Source organism: Ahaetulla prasina, chromosome 1 (genome assembly GCF_028640845.1).
Source record: "Ahaetulla prasina isolate Xishuangbanna chromosome 1, ASM2864084v1, whole genome shotgun sequence".
Taxonomy (NCBI): domain Eukaryota; kingdom Metazoa; phylum Chordata; class Lepidosauria; order Squamata; family Colubridae; genus Ahaetulla; species Ahaetulla prasina.
Window position 1 is genome coordinate 28,004,612 of NC_080539.1, and position 18,179 is coordinate 28,022,790.

General features: G+C 41.7%; 1 protein-coding gene across 2 annotated transcripts; it reads left to right on the plus strand.

Annotated features, from left to right (window-relative positions):
• The first annotated feature begins 550 nt into the window (after positions 1 to 550).
• BCL7B (BAF chromatin remodeling complex subunit BCL7B) lies at positions 551 to 17,919 on the plus strand. Of its 2 annotated transcripts, none has more exons than XM_058164577.1 (6): positions 551 to 738; positions 6,508 to 6,583; positions 7,504 to 7,603; positions 9,053 to 9,223; positions 9,436 to 9,515; positions 11,411 to 11,798. In XM_058164577.1, the coding sequence occupies exons 1-6, from the start codon at positions 647 to 649 to the stop codon at positions 11,438 to 11,440; spliced, it is 549 nt and encodes a 182-aa protein (XP_058020560.1). In that variant the 5' UTR covers positions 551 to 646; the 3' UTR covers positions 11,441 to 11,798. The 2 variants fall into 2 exon arrangements, with proteins under 2 accessions (XP_058020560.1, XP_058020559.1); XM_058164576.1 differs by lacking the exon at positions 11,411 to 11,798 and adding an exon at positions 16,935 to 17,919 and having other exon boundaries at positions 554 to 738.
• The last annotated feature ends 260 nt before the right edge of the window (positions 17,920 to 18,179 follow it).

Consider the following 18,179-nt stretch of genomic DNA (forward strand, 5'->3'; position numbering starts at 1 on the left):
GTCCCTTTAGCATCTGATGCCAAAATGCAACACAAACAGCAATAGAAATCTAAAAAGCAGTTTTATCTTTGAAAAGTTAATCTGGATTTATCCTGATGAACACTTGGATGGGAGACCCTCAGGAAATCCCAGAACTAGGCTAGTTTGGGAAAAATTTAAAAAGCTACCAAATCCACAAGATATCACAGCGAAGGCTCAAAGGAAACATTTATCTGCCCTAAAAGAAAGACTTTCTGCATTTGTACCTACGATTTGAAGTCAGGACTTAAGAATCCAAAGTAGACCCTCTATTACAGCTGTTTCTGTTACTTTCCCTTATATAAATGGCATGCAATCGCTTTATGAAACTGTATAACTGTATTTTCCCCTGATTATATCTAAAATAAATCAATAGCATAGCAAAACAAGTTCTTCTGAAGCCATACAGAACTCCTGCCCCGTTACAAAGGAGAATCCAGAACTCGCTTCGCACCTCCCCTACACACGGGGCACATGAAACCGCCTCGCGCATGCGCTGAAGGAGCCCCTACTCTTCCTCAGGCGGGGCGCTGACGCGTTACGCACGGAGGTAGAGGGGCGGCACGCGCATGCGCGTGTGGGCACACCGGCTGCTGCGGGATCTGGGGCTGCTGGGGCCACAGGCGCCATGTCGGGCCGCTCAGTGCGGGCAGAGACCCGCAGCCGCGCCAAGGATGACATCAAAAAAGTCATGGCGGCGATCGAGCGCGTTCGCAAATGGTGAGGGACAGAAGGGAGGGGTCGTGGGGGGAGGGGTCTGATAAGGGGTCAACCAATCCCCGCCGAATGCGGCCTTGGTGACAGCTAAGCAGCCAACTGGTGGCAGGCGTTTATTTTGGTGGGTGGGGCTTTTGCGAAACGGCCAATCACGTTGTAACAACTGAAGTGGCCGGGTGCGGGGAGCTGTGCGATTTGTAGTGCAGGCAGTGGGACCTGTCACATAGTTTAGATTGACGTGACGCTACACCAGTCGAATCCCAGGGGAGCTAAAAAAGTAGGGAGCCGGGTTGCTATAGGGATTGGCGGGCCTACCTGCAGCTGCCTGCCTCATCTAGCTGCTTGGAGGTGGGTGCGGGCAGGAAGGAGATTTCTGCTTGTTTGCCGCACAAGTTTTGTATGCATAAACAAGACGGGGAAGAGGATTTCAGCCCATCTCGATTTTTAAAAACCTGTAATTGTGTGACGTTAGCAATCTGTGCAATAACCTTGAAAGGTAGGCCAGTAGTAGCCTCTCCATATTTCAGAGGTGAGAAACAGAGCCTCCATCTTTTAGAGACGGTCTACCACAGAATATGAGATTTGATAACACCTCAGATGGAATGTCTTCCTGCCCTGTTTTGGCAGATGGGGATGTCTGACTAATTTGTATTAGGACATGTGTTATGTATGATCCATATCTACACACAAGTCTTCCAGCCAATCAATGATTATTTTGGCCAACACATTATTTTCCTTGTTGGAGCTCAGAATTCTGATAAGGAGAAACAAGCAATGCAGCTGGTATGTTTTTGGGGCAGTATATGAGAGCCATGTTCTTCCTGGGTTGCAGAGATGGGATTGTTCAGGGTCTGGTTTATGTTGCTTCTACAGTTGCATAGTATTTGGTCTGATGTAGCAAGTTGCATCTGAACCTCAGGATCTAAAGATAAACAACTGAGGATTGGCTATTGATATACTCCTTAAAAGTGGTGGCTGTTATTGTTTTGGCTGGCTGCTATTAAAAACAAGAGGGTATTCCCATGGCTCAGATTATATAACGGAGCACTTTAAATGAACTTTGTCTGATTCATTTCACTGGTAACCTAGATGCAGATACATTTTTTTAAAAGTTGGGTCATACAGATACAATTTTACCGGAGTGGGATAGAGAAATTGATTTCTAACTTGGTTACTGCTTGAAAACAATGAATGGATAAATTTGGGGTGGGGGTAGGAATGGGAATAAATTCAGATTCCTGTGGTCTGGCATCACATGTTTTGGCTACAAAAAAAAGTGGCTGGAATTGAGCAGTTCATTGATCAGTTTAATGAATATTATGCTTTCGCGATAGAATTCCTAAGATAGTATAGCATAGCCTCTATTGTCATTGTACATAATATATATAACAAAATTGGTTTAGCCTCCCTGGTGCAATCCATAACAGAAAATACAAAACAACATAAATAGTATAGAGAATAATCCCTATATAAGTAGAATAATCCCTATACTAGTAATTGGGGGGGAAAGACTAGTCATACATTTACATATGTGCGTGGAGTGATTGTGATTGTATTTAAGAGTCTGACAGCCCATGGGTAGAAGCTGTTTTTAAACCTGTGCCAGGCTGGCAATGCTTTGATGTCTTCTGTCCAATGGTGGAAGCGAAAAGAGACACTGGCCAGGGTGTGAATCATCCCTAAGGATCTTCCTTACCCTGCTGAAACAGGGAGATCTGGCGATGTCATCTAATGGTGTTAGAGGGCAACCAATGGTTTCTTGTGCTGAATTGATCACTCTCTGTAGTGCCTTCCTGTCCGCAGCTGATAAACCAGCATACCATACTGTTATAACAGTATGCGAGGACACTTTCTATTGTAGAACGATAGAAAGAAGTCATCAGCTGTTGTTTCACCTGATTTTTCCGCAGGACTCTAAGGAAATGAAGTCTCTGTTGAGCCTTACTAACCACAAGGGAAATGTTGTTTTTCCTGGTGAAATCTTGACTAATGAGCACTCCAAAGAATTTAAAAGAGGAAACCCTCACCACGCAGCCCCCCTCGATATATAGTGGGACAGGTTCCTCTCTATGCTTCTGGAAATCTAGCACCATCTCCTTTGTTTTGCTAGTATTTAGATGTAAGTTGTTTTTTGAACACTATATGGATACCTTCTGGACTTCTTCCCTGTTTGTTGATTCATCCCCTCCAGTTATAAGCCTCAACACCGTTGTCTCATCTGCAAACTTTATTATGATGTTAGATGGATTCGAGGATATGCAGTCATATGTATACAGCGAGTACAGGAAGGGGCTGAGCACGCAGCCCTGTGGGGAACCTGTGCTGAGCTTCAGGATGAAAGATATCAGAGACCCATTCCTTACTGTTTGTGGATGGTCCATCAGGAAGTCACAAATGAGTCACAAATGAGGGGAGGGAAATTCAGGTCAGTCAGCTTTTCAATGAGAATGCCTGGTAAGATGGTATTAAAGGCCGAGCTATAGTCTATAAAAAGCATTCTGACATAGTTCCCAGATTTCTTGAGGTGTCTCAATGCAGTATGTAAAGCAGTGGCGACGGCGTCTTCTGTTGACCTGTTGCTTCTATAAGCAAACTGGTGTTGATCAAAAGTTAGTGGAAGACAGGACCTGAGGTGTTGTAGAACCAGTCTCTTAAAGCACTTCATCACTATAGACATCAGTGCAATATGTCGACAGTCATTTAGGCTGTTTATGGCTGCTTTCTTCGGAACTAGAATGATTGTGGCTGCTCTCAAGCAAGATGGAACTCTAGCCAATTGCAGGGAGATGTTAAAAATCCTTGTCAGGACCCCTGTTAATTGGTCAGCACAGGTTTTTACCACTTTCCCCAGCACTCTGTCTGGACCTGCAGCTTTATTGGGATTTACGGCCTTCAGCACAGCTCTCACTTGATGTTCATGCAGGGTGAGTGACTGGAGATTAGAGGCCCTTTGAGCTAGAGCCACAGAGATAGGTCTTTTAACCTTAAAGTGGGCAAAGAAGTTATTCAGCTCCTCTACCAGCAGGCCATCAGCGTTGGCTGTTTTCATTGTATTTCCCTTATAATTGCAATAGATGTTGCAACCCCTGCCACACCTGTCTTGGGTTATTATCTGCCAGATGCTTCTTTACTTTTTCTTTGTATTCCTGTTTAGCCACTTTAATGCCTCTCCTCAAGTTTGCCCTGGCCTCATTGTATTTGTCTTTGTTTCCTGCCTTGAAGATGGAGTTTTGGGCTCTCAGAAGTGATTGTACCTCTGCTGGTATCCAGGGTTTACGATTACTGTAAACTGTAATGCACTTATTCACTGTTCATTCACTGTTCATTTTCTGTGCATGTTTTATAATGTAAGAGAGTACAGCATCAGTGAATTCTTGCAGCTCCAAATGTTCAAATATACTCCACTCAGTAGTCTCAAAGCAGTCCTGCAACTGGCAGAGTGCTCCCTCCAGCCAGATTTTAACAGTTTTCCTGACTGGCCATATCCTTTTCCTAAGTGGGATATACTTTGGGCACAATAGCAGAGAGATTTGGTCAGACGTATCCAGATGGGAGAGTGGGATTGCTCTATATGCCTGTCTTAAGTTTGAATACATCTGATCTAAAGTGTTCTTACCTTTGGTGGTACACTGCACATACTGCACAAACTTAGGAAGAACAGACTGTAGACAGGCTTGATTAAAATCCCCAGCCATGACAAAAGCGCCCTCAGGGTAAGTTTGCTACTGCCTCTCAATGGCATCATGTAACTTGGAGAGCACCGTGCTAACATTTGCATCAGGTGGAATATAGACAGCGGTGATAACTATAACAGAAATCTCTCTAGATAAATAAAATGGCCGACAATTGACAGTTAAGTATTCCACATCTGGAGAACAGTGTGTATAAGCAACTCTACTGTTAGTACACCAGTCATTATGTGTGTAAATACAAAGTCCTCCACTTTTGCTTTTACAAGAGTTGCCGTTTCTGTTGAGGAGGTGTGTGGTGCGGTTAGTTAGCTCCACTGACACGTCCGGTACAAGTGGATGAAGCCAGGTCTCTGATAATCCTCACACAGCAGTCGCGAATGAGCTTATTCGCCACCATCCATAGCTCTAGTTTATCAGTTTTGTTGAAAAGGATCTAACATTGGTTAGAAAAATACTTGGTAATGCTGGTCTGTGAGGCTGCTTCCGTAACTGAGCTAGCAAACCAGTTCTGCATCCCCATTTCTGCTTCCTCTCTCTTCGCTGTCGATGCCACCTCCCAGGCCCACCAATGATCCGTGTAGAGTGTGGCAGTCTTACGATATCACTCGGTATATTATGAGACCACTGGAAGTCGCTGGTAATATCTAGTTGACCAGAAAAATCCAAATCTTTAGTAATTCCCCATGGGTATAGACAAGTTTTTGCCCACTCAGTCCACTATAACACCAGGAGCTCAAAACCCCAGCGTCTACATACACCATGATCTTGGATGTTGGGTTAAAAGACAAGAAAAAAGAATGGAACATGCTATAAACAAGTGAAAATTGGTAAAATAGCACCAAAGTAGTAAAAAATATTTTCTCTTCTAAGTTAGCAGCAAAAGAAAAAGGAGCCAAGCCTGTCAGAACCAGCCTTTTTTTGAAAAAATGCTTAAATTGCTTCACACAACATGCTAAACCATAAAACGTGCTTTAAAATCAGTAATGGCTGTGTCAGGACTAAATAAATTCCATTATGTCTTAACATGGTATGAACGTCATCACAGTAAGATATAACATGGTTGATATATTTTGCTTTGGGAAGTAGTTTGAAAGCATTTATATGGGCTGAATTGTTTTTTTATGTTATGTGAATACAATTTCTAGCTGCTGTTACAAAACTTTAGACATTACTGATGCATAAGTTAAGTTCATCATCTGTTGAAAGATATTGAACAATGGCAAAGAAAGAATGGTAGAGAAGTAACAGGATTGCCAAGTATCAAAGGTTAGTATTGTAGAAGTTCAGTTTCTTATCAAATGGTGTTGGTATTTAAAGCTGTAAACAACTTGAGATTCTGAGAAAATAACTTCTTCAGCTTATCTGTGTACTTGAGAACTCTTGTGGTTCCCCACAATAGCTACAGTAAGAGTGATAGCTGTAGGAAACATGCAAAAAGATTAGTCTTGTGCTTATTGTAAATCCTTTAGTACAGACCAGCAGATTATATTAAATGGATTGAAGATACAATTTTGTTTTCAGCTATTATTTTTTTCTCTACAGTATTTTTTAATGCTGTTTTACAGCTCTGGCCTGTGCAATCTCTGAAAGCTTGGGTGCATCCCTAACAGGCCTTCCAAAAGCTGCCACTACATTATAATTATTAATGTATTAAAAAACAAATAATGTTAGTCTGAGAAGTTGTTTTATTATCCATATGTAACTTAACATACCTTAAATTAAATTGCTTCATTTTTGACATGACCCTGCCTATTTTTTATTATATGGCCCCTTGAACCCCACTCAAAGGCTAAGTATAGAGTTTGGATTCCGAAATGTTATTTATTCCTGAGCTAAGTGATTTGTTTCATTCATAGTTCTGAACACAGATTACTATAATTCACCTTCCCCCCCACCCCAAAGGGGAGAAGGCATACTATGTTGTACAATTTCGCCTTGGCCTCAGTAGAGCTTAAGAAAAAAAGCAGAAAACCCAATAAAACTGAAATAACTTCACTGTTTACCTAAGCCAATCCTGTAAATTGTAGCTGGGGAAGGAGGTTGCTTGACTGTATCTAATCTCATTCATGCTTTGATGCAGGGAGAAGAAATGGGTAACAGTAGGAGACACATCTCTGCGGATATTCAAGTGGGTGCCTGTGGCTGATAGCAAAGAGGTGAGGGATGAGAGCTTCAAGGAACAGTGCCTGCTTGGGGGGGAGAGGGGGGGGTTGGGCTATTCTCCAACATGAAGCAAGAACTGGCGCACCTGACAGAATGAGCAATATGCTACTTTTACTCTCCCTTCCTACAAACAAAAATGCAATCCTTATGGTAGCATGACAGATGTCAGTTCATTTTCAATAGACTTCCTGCCTCTCTGAAGGAAATTAAAAATGAATCAGAAATAAATTCTGTCTGCTTTGGTATATTTGCAAGGACCATCCTTTCCCAGCTACCTCCATCTGACCCATCAGAGTGGGGAGGCAGGGTATGTTATGAGTCCCCTTTCTTAAGGAGGTTCATCTAGTGGGACTGTGAAGAAGGGCCTCCTCTGTTATGGTTCCCTCCCTGTGGAACATCATCCCTGTGAAGATAAGATTGGCCCCCAAATTGATACTGTTCTGAAGGGTCCTGAAGACCTGCTTTTGCCAATGGGCCTGGGGACCCCAGGGTGATATAGTGGTTTGTTTGATTGGTATTGGTAGGGAGGCAGAGGTTTATTGGGTTTTGTATTTGAGATATTTATGTCTGTAAGTCACTGGTAGAATCACCCAGAGTGAATTGGGTGGCCATACGCAGTACAGTTTTTAAATAAATGACGACTTGGATCTGTGATGAGGAAGAGAGAGCAATATTTAAAGCCTTCTTAATAGATGATAGCAAAGCTGTAGCTCTCATGCTTAATTCTTCAAAGGCATATCACATTTCAGATAAGGGGGCCTTGCTTTCCTCATGGAGAATCCTTTGAGTCTACTGGTGGCCTCTGAAGCCCAATCTGCTCCAATTGGTAATTGTAGAGGGTGCATATATGTGGTTGGAGATATTTCTTTTGCACACTAGCTACAAAACTCACTGCCTTCTTTCTCATTTCAAGAAAGAGAAGTCCAAATCCAGTGGTACTGCTGCTGTCCCAGAACCAAATGGCTATCCAGCTGAAAGTACAGCCAATTCTTCCCTTCTCCTGGAATTCCAAGGTGATTAGACTTCAGGTCTTTCTTGCATATTGATAAAGCAGAAAAGTCATGGCTCTGCAAGCACTGGCAAAGAGGTCTTGTAAGAGCCTGAGGCATCATTACTACATAACAGAATTAAGAAAGCAGCATCCCTGTTTCAAATCATGGCAAGACATTGCTAGTCAAAGTGGCTGATACTGGGCTAGATGTACCCGTCTTTCAAACCATGTTACGATAATATAATATCCCTGCACTTAGGCAAGAAAAACCAAATGCACAGGTATAGAATAGGTGGTAACCTGGTTCAACTGTGTAAGAGATTTTGGTGTCCTAATGGACCATTACATAAGTGTTTTGCAGCTGCCAAAAAAGCGAATGCAGTCCTAGGCTGCATCAACAAAGGGATAGTATCAAGATCACAAGAAATGATAGTGCTGCTCTATACGGCATTAGTGAAGCCACATTTGGAATACTCTGTCCAATTCTGGTCACCATGATACAGAAACAATGCTGAGACCATAGAAGGAGTGCAGAAAGAGAAGGGCAACAAAGATGATAAAGGGTCTGGAGGCTGTATGATGAACAATTAAGGGATCAAATTATGTCTATCCTAACAAAAGAGAAGCGTTAGGTGTGACGGAATAGCTGTCTTGTGATACTTGAGGGGGAGTCACCAGGAGAAAAGCATCAACTAGTTTTCCGAAGCACCTGAAATCAAGACTAGAAGCAATGGGTGGAAACTTATCAAAGAAAGATCCAACGTGGAACAGAAGTTTCCTGATAGTAAGAAGAATCAGTGGAACAGCTTGCTTTCCGGAATTGGAGTAATTCGTAGCTGGAGGTTTTCAAGAAAAGATTGGACAGCCATTTGTCCAGAATACAGTAAGATCTGCCTTGGACAGGGGGTTAGCCTAGAAGACCTCCAGGGTCCCTTCCAGCCGTTTAATTCTGTATGCTCACATACTTTTGCAAATAATGTCAAGAAAACATTTTTGAGATTTGTGCAACTTAAATTAATTATATAACCAAAGATCAAAAATTGCTATTTTAATGTAAAAAGTTTTGAAATTTAATCTGGCTTTGTTTGTCATCAATAGATTATAGGAAAAACAGAATTTCTGCCTCCAGCTATTGGAAATAATGTTCACTTTGTTTCTGGTATTTCAGCAAACTTGGGAAGATCCCTTCAGTCCATAAATCTTAGAAACTTGAATTTGATTTTAACACAAAACCTAAAGATTCTCATGAAATGGGATTTTGTGTTCAATTGTCTTTCTACTCTGTTAGAGAACTGTAGTAGACCTAAAACCATCCCTTGGTCCTGGCTCTCTCTGAGTATTTCTCTGACTAGTTCCAAACCATTTGAAAATCTGAGTTTCGTTCCAGTTATTATCTTGCAGATACACCTGCAGTGCTGCTTCTGGTTTCAGTTCACTGAAAAGTGTTTTTTTTTCTGTTTGGTTTCTCCAGATGAGAACAGCAATCAGAGCTCCCTTTCAGACACCTATCAGCTAAAGGCAGACAGTAGTGCTGCTTCCAGTCCCAGTCTGCAACAGAGTGAATCCATGAGCCCTAGCCAAACTTCTGACTTCCGCACTGATGATTCACAGCCACCCACGCTGGGACAGGAGCCCTTGGAAGGTGAGTCGTTTGGCTAAGGAGTTGTGGCACCACAAAAACCCATTCCCATGGCCGCTGAGACAGGCCTGACATATTATGTAGCATTCCTGGTAAGGGGCTTCAGTAGTAATGGCATACTGTCCTTGCTATTTTCGACTTCTGCAAAATATTGAATAGCCAGTTCAATAAAAATCTTGAAGTGTCATTGACCCTTCTTTCTTGTTAACTTTTAGAACCTGCTCTCCCTCCATCAGAAGTAGCTGATGAGCCTCCAACCCTCACAAAAGAAGAGCCAGTAAAACTCAAGGCTCAGGTAAGGCCTATGAAATAGGCAACAGCTTTCTAAGGCAGCTTCAGACCCACATCTTTAGCAGCATGTAGAATTAATATTCAGACATTTCTGTCTGGACATTCAGAATTCCTAGCCAGGCCATGAATTTACCGTATTTTTCGGAGTATAAGACACATCTTTTTCCCACCTAAAAGGGGGTGAAAATTTGGATGTGTGTCTTATACACTGAATGTAGCAGTGCCCACCCACCAGCCCCACCCTTTGGCCTCTGCCTCCCAGCAATTTACCTCCTTGCAGCAAGCAGCAAGAAGAAACAGCCCATTTCAGCTTCAGAACAGCCTAATTAGCACATGTTGATTGTCTCCGACTCTCAGCTATTTCAGGCTGCAGGGATTGCCATTGCCTATTGCTGTGCGGGCCTCTGCTGCTTGCTGCAAGGAGGTAAATTGCTGAGAGCAGATTTTTTTTCTTGTGCTAATCAAGCTATGCTGAAGACGAAAATGAAAGTAAAGCAGGCTGTTTGTTGCAAAGAGGCAAAATTGGTGGGAGGCAGAGGCAGATTTTTTTTCTTGTTTTCCTCACCAAAAAAGGTATAGTGTGTCTTATACTCCAAAAAACACGGTAATCAGAAAATTGATTAGCTACATTTATTTTCCATGTGTTACAATCTAAAGCAAAATCTCTGTCACGTCCAGCTTGATTTCTAGCATCTTGATGGATACAGCCATCTCCCTTAGTAATTGCCTTTTTCTAAGATGTTTTCACTACTTCTCAGGACAGCCTAGTCTCCCAGGTATTCCCTGAAGTTCTTCCATCCAAGTACTAAGCAGGTCCAGCCCTGAATAGCTCTCCAGGTCAAATGCAGTCCTTCAGATGTTCCACCTCTGAGATGTAGCTTAATCAAGAGTGGCTGATACACATTTCTGCAGCCTGTGCTTTTTGCATAAGCAAGGAGTGGGGAGAAAGAAAAGTCCGTTAAACATGACTTTGCAGATCTGGCAGGCAATTATTTTTCTACTGAAACTGCTATGGCAGGGGTCCCCAACCCCTAGGCCATGGCCCACTACCGGGCTGAGGCCCATTCAGAACCGGGCCATGGCAGCAGGCAAGCACACAGCTCCACTTGCACGCACAGCAGGCAGGTGAGCATGGAACCATCCCTTCTCCCCCCACTTTGCCAGTCCACAAAACCGGAAAGGTTGGAGACTGCTGCACTATGGATTTCCTCTGATACAGCAGCAACAACAACAAATTAAAAAAACAACAACATTGGTAACTAATAATGTATTTGCAAATCAATATCCTAGTATATTTTAAGGCTGAAGCCTTCATAATATACTGGATAGGATTTTTTTAAATTTTTTTTTGTTGAACTGAGCATTCCTTTGACCAAGAATCTGAAGGATTTGAAGACCCTGCTTTTGTTCATCTGTAATAACTACAATATCTCCTGTTTGGGAGGTCCAAAAGGCAAGGAAACATAAGATTTTCAGAAGAGCAAATATTTCTGCATTATGACAGGTACCATGCAGCGAAGCACTAGATGACAGTCACATCTTGGACACATATTATACTTTGTATTCTTTGGTTACTATAAACATGTAGCCTAAAAAAATGGAAAAGAAACCTCATTTAGCAAAGAGACTGACAGATCCTGTGGTACAAAAACAATAATAGAATCATACACGTATTCTTGATAGTCTTATTCAAATATCAGTTGAAAACACTTACTTGCTTCCATTCAAAAGGGATATAGAGCTTACACAGCTCCATAACGCTAACTCTATGAAACCACACACTATTCCTGGGTTGGTGATACTACTCTTAGTGACAGTCAGATTATAAAATAAGTAATGGCCATTTGAATATGGAACCTTCCAGGGGTTCGTGTTTCTCCATGTTTGTTTCCTGCATAGATAGGGAACCTGTCACTCAACAAACCATAAATGCTGAAGTTGAAGCAAGACCAATATTGATTTCCATGTTTCGCAATCCTTTCTGCGATGGACAAGGAACTGATGGAGTATCTGCAGCACTGCAGCCAGACAGTCATAATGCAAGACAGTCCCAAATCCAAAATATGCGTAGTAATCTCAAATATGCAAAAAACAATTCATCATTTTACACCTCAGAGGACTTGTATCTTTTTACTACCCTGAAAAAAAATAAACTTACTTAGATTATAATGGTTTTAATTTATTTTTTTTTCATAAAAAGTTTTATTTTTACAATCATATCAAATAATTCATCCAATGTACAGTTATATACAATTAGTCGGGCTTGCCCAGTCACCACCCCCCTTTTTAACACTCTTCCCTCTTCTACCTTCTTTTACTTTCCAAACCTTCCTCTCCTTCTCTTATCTACATCCGCTCTTCCCTCCACCCTACACCTTCCTTCTCCCTCTACTATCCCTCTTCCTTCCTCTTCTCCTCTTTCCTACCTCCTACTCTCTCTTTTCTCCCTCCTCACCGTTCTAAAATGGTAACTATGCAGACCCGATCCTACATTAATTATATTTCTTCAATAATCCCTGTACATTAACCATCACTCCATCTCTACCAAACCCCCAATTCCCTCCCCTTACCCCCACCCCCCATCCCGACTTCCCAGAACAAAATGCAGGGTATCAAAACTAACAATCATAATCCAAAATAATTCCTAAATTATAATCTCTAGTCACACCACACTTAGTCACACTCTCAATTCCCCTCTCCTTCAAAAATATATCTAATACAAAATATTTCCTAAATTTACTCATATGCTATTCAATATTTTTTTTATCTGATACTTATTTTAAATATAATCAATCCACATTTTCCATTCTAGAATATATTTTTCTAGTGTATAGTCTTTCAAGTAAGCGGAGATTTTTGTCATCTCTGCCAGATTTGATACTTTGAGTGTCCATTCTTCGATTGTAGGTAATTCTTCTTTCTTCCAATACTGAGCAATCAAAAGTCTGTTATTAAGTTCAAAATCAATTTAGTCTCTATAGCTGTGTAGTCCATAATTATTCCTAGTAGAAAGAACTGCGAGTAAACTTAATCTTCTTTTTCAAAATATTCTGCATGATCCACCATACTTTAATCCAAAATGCTTTAACTTTTTTACAAGTCCACCATATATGGTAATAAGTAGCATCTTCACAATCGCATCTCCAACATTTAGCAAGATCTAATATGTGTTTCTTGTAAACAGGTAATGTCATTTTTAAATTGTTTCAAATAATGAAATACTTTCCTTCTCTTCTACGGTGAGTTCAGGCCATTAACATTCCAAGATAGGAAACTTTTGGAACACCAGCAGATCACATTTTACTTTAGGCCTTGCTCCTCCCACTGTTTCCATTGTAGTAGTTGCCAGTTGTTGTTGTGCCTTCATCTCTTGTTCCTTGCGTTTAGCAGCAGCTCTTGTCAACCTTTGTTCTTTTGAATGTAAACCCGTAGTAGGTATTTCCAACACTTGTAATAAATCTTCTTCCATCACAATCTGTTCTTGTACCTGCTTCACTACTCTTCCTTCACTTCAGCCTCCTTCCTCTAGCTTCCAATGGGGAAGACTTCCAACTTTAATACCTCAACATAAAATTCTCTTGCTTTTCCAACCGTATTGAAACGATATACTTTCCCTGCATAATATACTATTATACCAGTTGGAATATCCCATCTATATTCAATCTGATGTTTTTTAAGTTCATTCACCAGGAAGGCAAATTCCTTCCTAGCCCTTAACATTTTTGGTGGAATTTCCTTTAATATCAAAATATCTTGACCAGCAATCTGAATCTTCTCCCCCTTATATGAAGCTTGCAAAATCTGATTTCTCACTGTTCTGTTTGTAAAATAAATAACAACATCCCTTGGCAACTTTTTTTTGCCTTGCTATCCAAGAATTCACACGATATATTTTATCAATTTGATAAGCCACATCTGCTGGACGAGCTGCTAATATCTCAGCAAATACTTCAGAAAAAATTTCCCTTAAATTCTCTTCCTTATTTTCTTTCAAACCTCGAATTCTAAGAGCAAATTCCATATTTCTATATTGTATCAAAACTATTTCATCCTCTGTTTTTTCCATTTTACTTTGAAATTCATCCATTTTATTTTCTAATTTTAAATTATGTTGCTTAATTTCTTCAACCTCCTCCTCCAATAAAATCACATTCGTTGCCAAACTTCGTACTGCCATTACAAATCCTTCTTTAACTTCTTTATTTCCCACTTGAATTTCTGATATCTGCTCTTTCATTTCAGACATCTCATCAGTTATTACTTTAAATTTTTCTTCTATAAAGCCTTTTAAGTTCTCTTGTAATGCCTCTAAATTCAATGTTCTAGTCTCTGCTGTATGAGCTGGAGAGGCACCAGCTGATAAAGTTCCAGAGCTCTTTGTTACAGTAGACTTTAATTGTTTGGCTGCCATCTTCTATAAAATTATATATTTATTTATTTCCAACTTAATATTCACTTTAAATCTTCTTAACCTCTAAAAAACACAGTCTTTTAAAGCAGTATTTAAAAATCTCCCCTAGATTCTATCAGCAGGCAGCAAAGAGTTAAAGAGTAAAGGCAGCAAGTAACATGCAAATTACCAACTGCAGACGGCAAACGCTGAAAGTATCGCTTTCGCTTTCCACTCGTTAACTTGTTAACAATTCGCCTCCATTTTTTTACTGTTTTCAAGCTTGTTACAAAGTATCGGGGAATCGGCTTGGCTACTTGCATAAAGTTCTCCCACTTTCGTTCTGTCCGGTATAATCCTTTATTGTCCAAAATAAATCTCGGCGTTTGGTCGTGGTGATTGGTTCCGCCAAAGCAGAAGAATCCTCGGATCTGGAGCACTTCGGGTTACTGGAGGGAACTTAACCCTTCAAACCCCTTTTTTCTCAGGGGCTTTAGGGAAATTCAACCTCTGCCCTCAGCTCACCACCTTCTCCTTCTCCCGAAGAAGGGGTTTTCCGAACCGCTGGACAGCAGATTTAAGCTGTCCTAGCGATTCCACATAATCCAGAGGTTGGTGATCGTAAAGATCACCGCCATCACCTACGGTGCCAAACCGGAAGTCTTGATTATAATGGTTTTAATAACTGCTTACACAGTAGGTGCCAACTTTGGCTGATCTCAGAAAAATTAAATGGATAGTTGAGGATCAGGAAATTCCAGGATATAAGTTAGTCTAGGAAGTTGAAACATCCCAGAAGAAGATGGTGGCCAACAACTTTTGTAATACTGGCAAGAATGCAAGGTACGAAGTTCATGTTTAGTCAGTTAGAAGAGGCTATTCAAAGCGCATGAATAATGTTCATAATGTCCACATTCTGTTCAGAAAATCTAATTATGTACTTCTGGACGAATCTCATTTGGGAAAGGGATATGGTCACATCATTGGAAGTACTTCCACATTTTTCATATCAGCGTTGTAAAACAGGTTTTGTTCATGTTCTATAAGATAGTCAGGTTACATCCCTGTTGGGACAGAATTTTTATTGTTAGGTGAAGCATTCGTTAGGCGAAACATCACTTAACCATGGCACTTCCAAGTAGCTCTGGTCATTAGGCCAAGACTCACCATTGCTAGGTCAGTACCCCATGTTTCTCCTGCCCTGCAGCACTTACCTCTGCTTCAATTCACCCTGCCCACCTATCTCCTATCTGTGCCCTTTTGGTTGTCCAACCCTCCCCCACTGTCCCTACTGCTCCCAGATGACCTTTGTCATCCTCCTCCTGTTGCTGACAGGGTGGCAAAGGATCTGGGGTGATGGGTAAGTAGAGGCAGCAGAGTGGAGGACAGCCAAAAGGGCAGAGATGAGGGAAAGCAGACAGGTGCAGGGAGCTGAAGTGGTCCCTGACGTTATAAATGTGCGCAGGCTGCCAACCATTCAAATTTTGATCATTGGGGGTATTGCTGAAATTTCAAGGACCATTTAACTACCACTCATTCAGCACCACTATAACTTCGAACAGTCGCTGAACAAATGGTCATAACCAAGGACTACCTGTATTGACAACCCAGTTAATCATATATATGTATGTATGTATGTATGTATGTATGTATGTATGTAGGTCTTTGGTTGTTCGAGTTTTCTCCCGTGTAAAATTAGAAGTGTCTTGGCGACGTTTCGACGAAGTCTCATTCGTCATCTTCAGGCTTCAGCTTCGTGCTTCTGGGAGCAATGTGTGATTGCAGCTGTTTCTTCCTTTTTAACTGCTAGTGAGGGTTTGAACTGATTGGGTGGGAGCTTGGCTGTGCTCTGATTGGATGGAGGTTTTTTTTGTGCTCTGATTGGCTGGGGGTGTGTCCTGTTTGGGTGGGGGTTTGGTTGTGCTCAAATTAGTCTGAGTTGCAGGGGGATTTGAGCTGGTGAGCTGCATTGCTGTTGTTTGGCTTCGTGTTTGTGGTCGTGCTACATCTTCATAGTGGGTGTCCGTCTGCTGTATGTATGGATTGGAGGGGTTTGAAATGGCTAATGTTGCAGCTGCGGTCTGACTTCTGGTCCTTGGTCGTGCTTCCTGATCAGTGTGGGTTTGGGTCTGCTTTCTGGGTGGATGTGTGGTGGTGACATCCTGTGTGGACCTCGTGAGTGTGGGTCTGGTGTCATTCCTCGTGTTAGGGACTCGTTTGTCAATAAGGGCGGGTTTCCAAATAGCTGGTAGGCGGGAGGTATCATCTCGTTTGTTCATGCTGTGTGGGCGTTTTTCTATCTCGATGGCTTCTCTGATTATTCTGTTGTTGAAGTGTTCAGTTTTGGCGATAGTTCTGGTCTTTTTAAAGTCAATATCGTGTCCTGTGGCTTTAAGGTGTTGGACCAGGGAAGAAGTTGGTTCCTCTTTTTTGACTGAGTTCTTGTGTTCTTCAATGCGTGCACTTATTCTTCTGTTGGTTTGTCCGATGTATGTGGTGGGGCAGGCGGTGCATGTGATTTCATATACTCCTTGATTTTCTAACTCAATTTTGTCTTTGGGGTTTCTTAGGATGGTGGATATTTTTTGGTTTGTGCAGAATGCTGTCTTGATGTTATGTTTGTGGAGGATCTTGCTGATTCTGTCTGTGGTGCCTTTTATATATGGGAGGAGGGCTGTGCCGTTTTCTTGTTCTCTGTCTTGGATTTTAGTGGGGGGTTCTTTTTGGTTTAGTTTGGTAATCTTATTTCTCTGGAATCCATTGGATGTTAGTACGTTTGTGAGAGTGTGTAGTTCGGTTTTTAGGTGTTGTTCGTCAGCTAAGCGTTTTGTTCTAGAGATGAGTGTCTTGGGTGATGAGTGTCATCTTCAAGCTGAAGCCTGAAGATGACGAATGAGACTTCGTCGAAACGTCGCCAAGACACTTCTAATTTTACACGGGAGAAAACCCGAACAACCAAAGACCTACATACAAACACCCGTGAAAACCTCAGAAAACAAATATATATGTATGTATGTATTTTCTTTCTTTCAGGTGAACGGAGGGGAAGAAGATTCTGGTGCACCTCCACTTAAGAGATTTTGTGCAGATCAGAACTCCATATGTCATGCAACTTCTGAGAGCTAGTCAGTCTGCTTCATCCTGTGATGCAGTTGTTTTGAAAACTCCACCTGCCCCTCCCTCTCAAAATACCAATCTGTTTGAAAGTTGGTATTCTTCTCCACCTCCGTGTTTCTCTCCTGTGCAGTGTCCTCCAAGAATCAACCTGCTCTTTCCATAACCTCTCCAGATGAAACTTTGTTCATCCTGTGTTAAGATTTGTCCCTTTTGTGCAATCTCCTCTCAGCCACATCCTCTTGACTTGCACGCTTAAGGAATGAGGTGGTTGCAACCTCTCTTGTATACTTTTTATTTATCCTCTTTGTGGGCTTTGGGGACTGCAGCTAAGAAGGTTCCTGTAAGAAAGAGGAGTTCTCTGCACTTAACAGGTAGCTCACAAATCCTTTCTTATCCTTTCTCCTCCAGACAGTGAAGGATTCTCTCTGGAAGTGAGTCAGGACCTGGTGGAAGTCTGCCTGGGATGTTGTGCAATAGTTGTGGGGTTAAGCCATTAGTGCTGGAGGGAGCAAAAACTTTCCCCTCCAGGGAAGGATAATGGTGCTGCAGCTAAGAAGGTGTTCTAGGAAGTGAAGGCTGGGCTGCATCTAGGTGGCTAAAGGGCTCTTCTTTGCAGTCTGGCAAACGTGGACCTCGGAGTGAAAAATACCTTCCCAGGTACCAAAGGGGCATTGTCTCTGAGCAGCCCTTCTCAGGGGTGGAATAGCCACCTAGCACAGCTAGCACCAATCGCCCAGCCCTCTCTAGTCTCTGCGGACCTGTCCTCCCCATCACAATCTGCATGTGGAACTGACTTCATGATCAGGGCCCTGCTGCCATGAAAAGTGCTGGCCACGCAGGGAAGAAAAGAGATATTTTAGCACTGAAGAGAATATTTTTAAAATTAAACTATTTGAAATAGTATATGTGTGAGAAAGTGTATTTGGGGGCAGGGGGAAGGATTCACAACAAGAAACAGGACTTCCCATTTGCATGGGAGTCATGACAGAAACTTATCTTGGCAGCAGCCTTTTTTATGCATTTCCCATGATGTTGCCTTCATCTAAATCCCACTCCATTCATGAAACAGGATTAAGTGGTGCTTAGTTGCGCTGGCACAAAATTTCCCCCCCCCCACCATTGTTCCTATACCATAAAAGTGATAAATGATTAGGTTTTCTC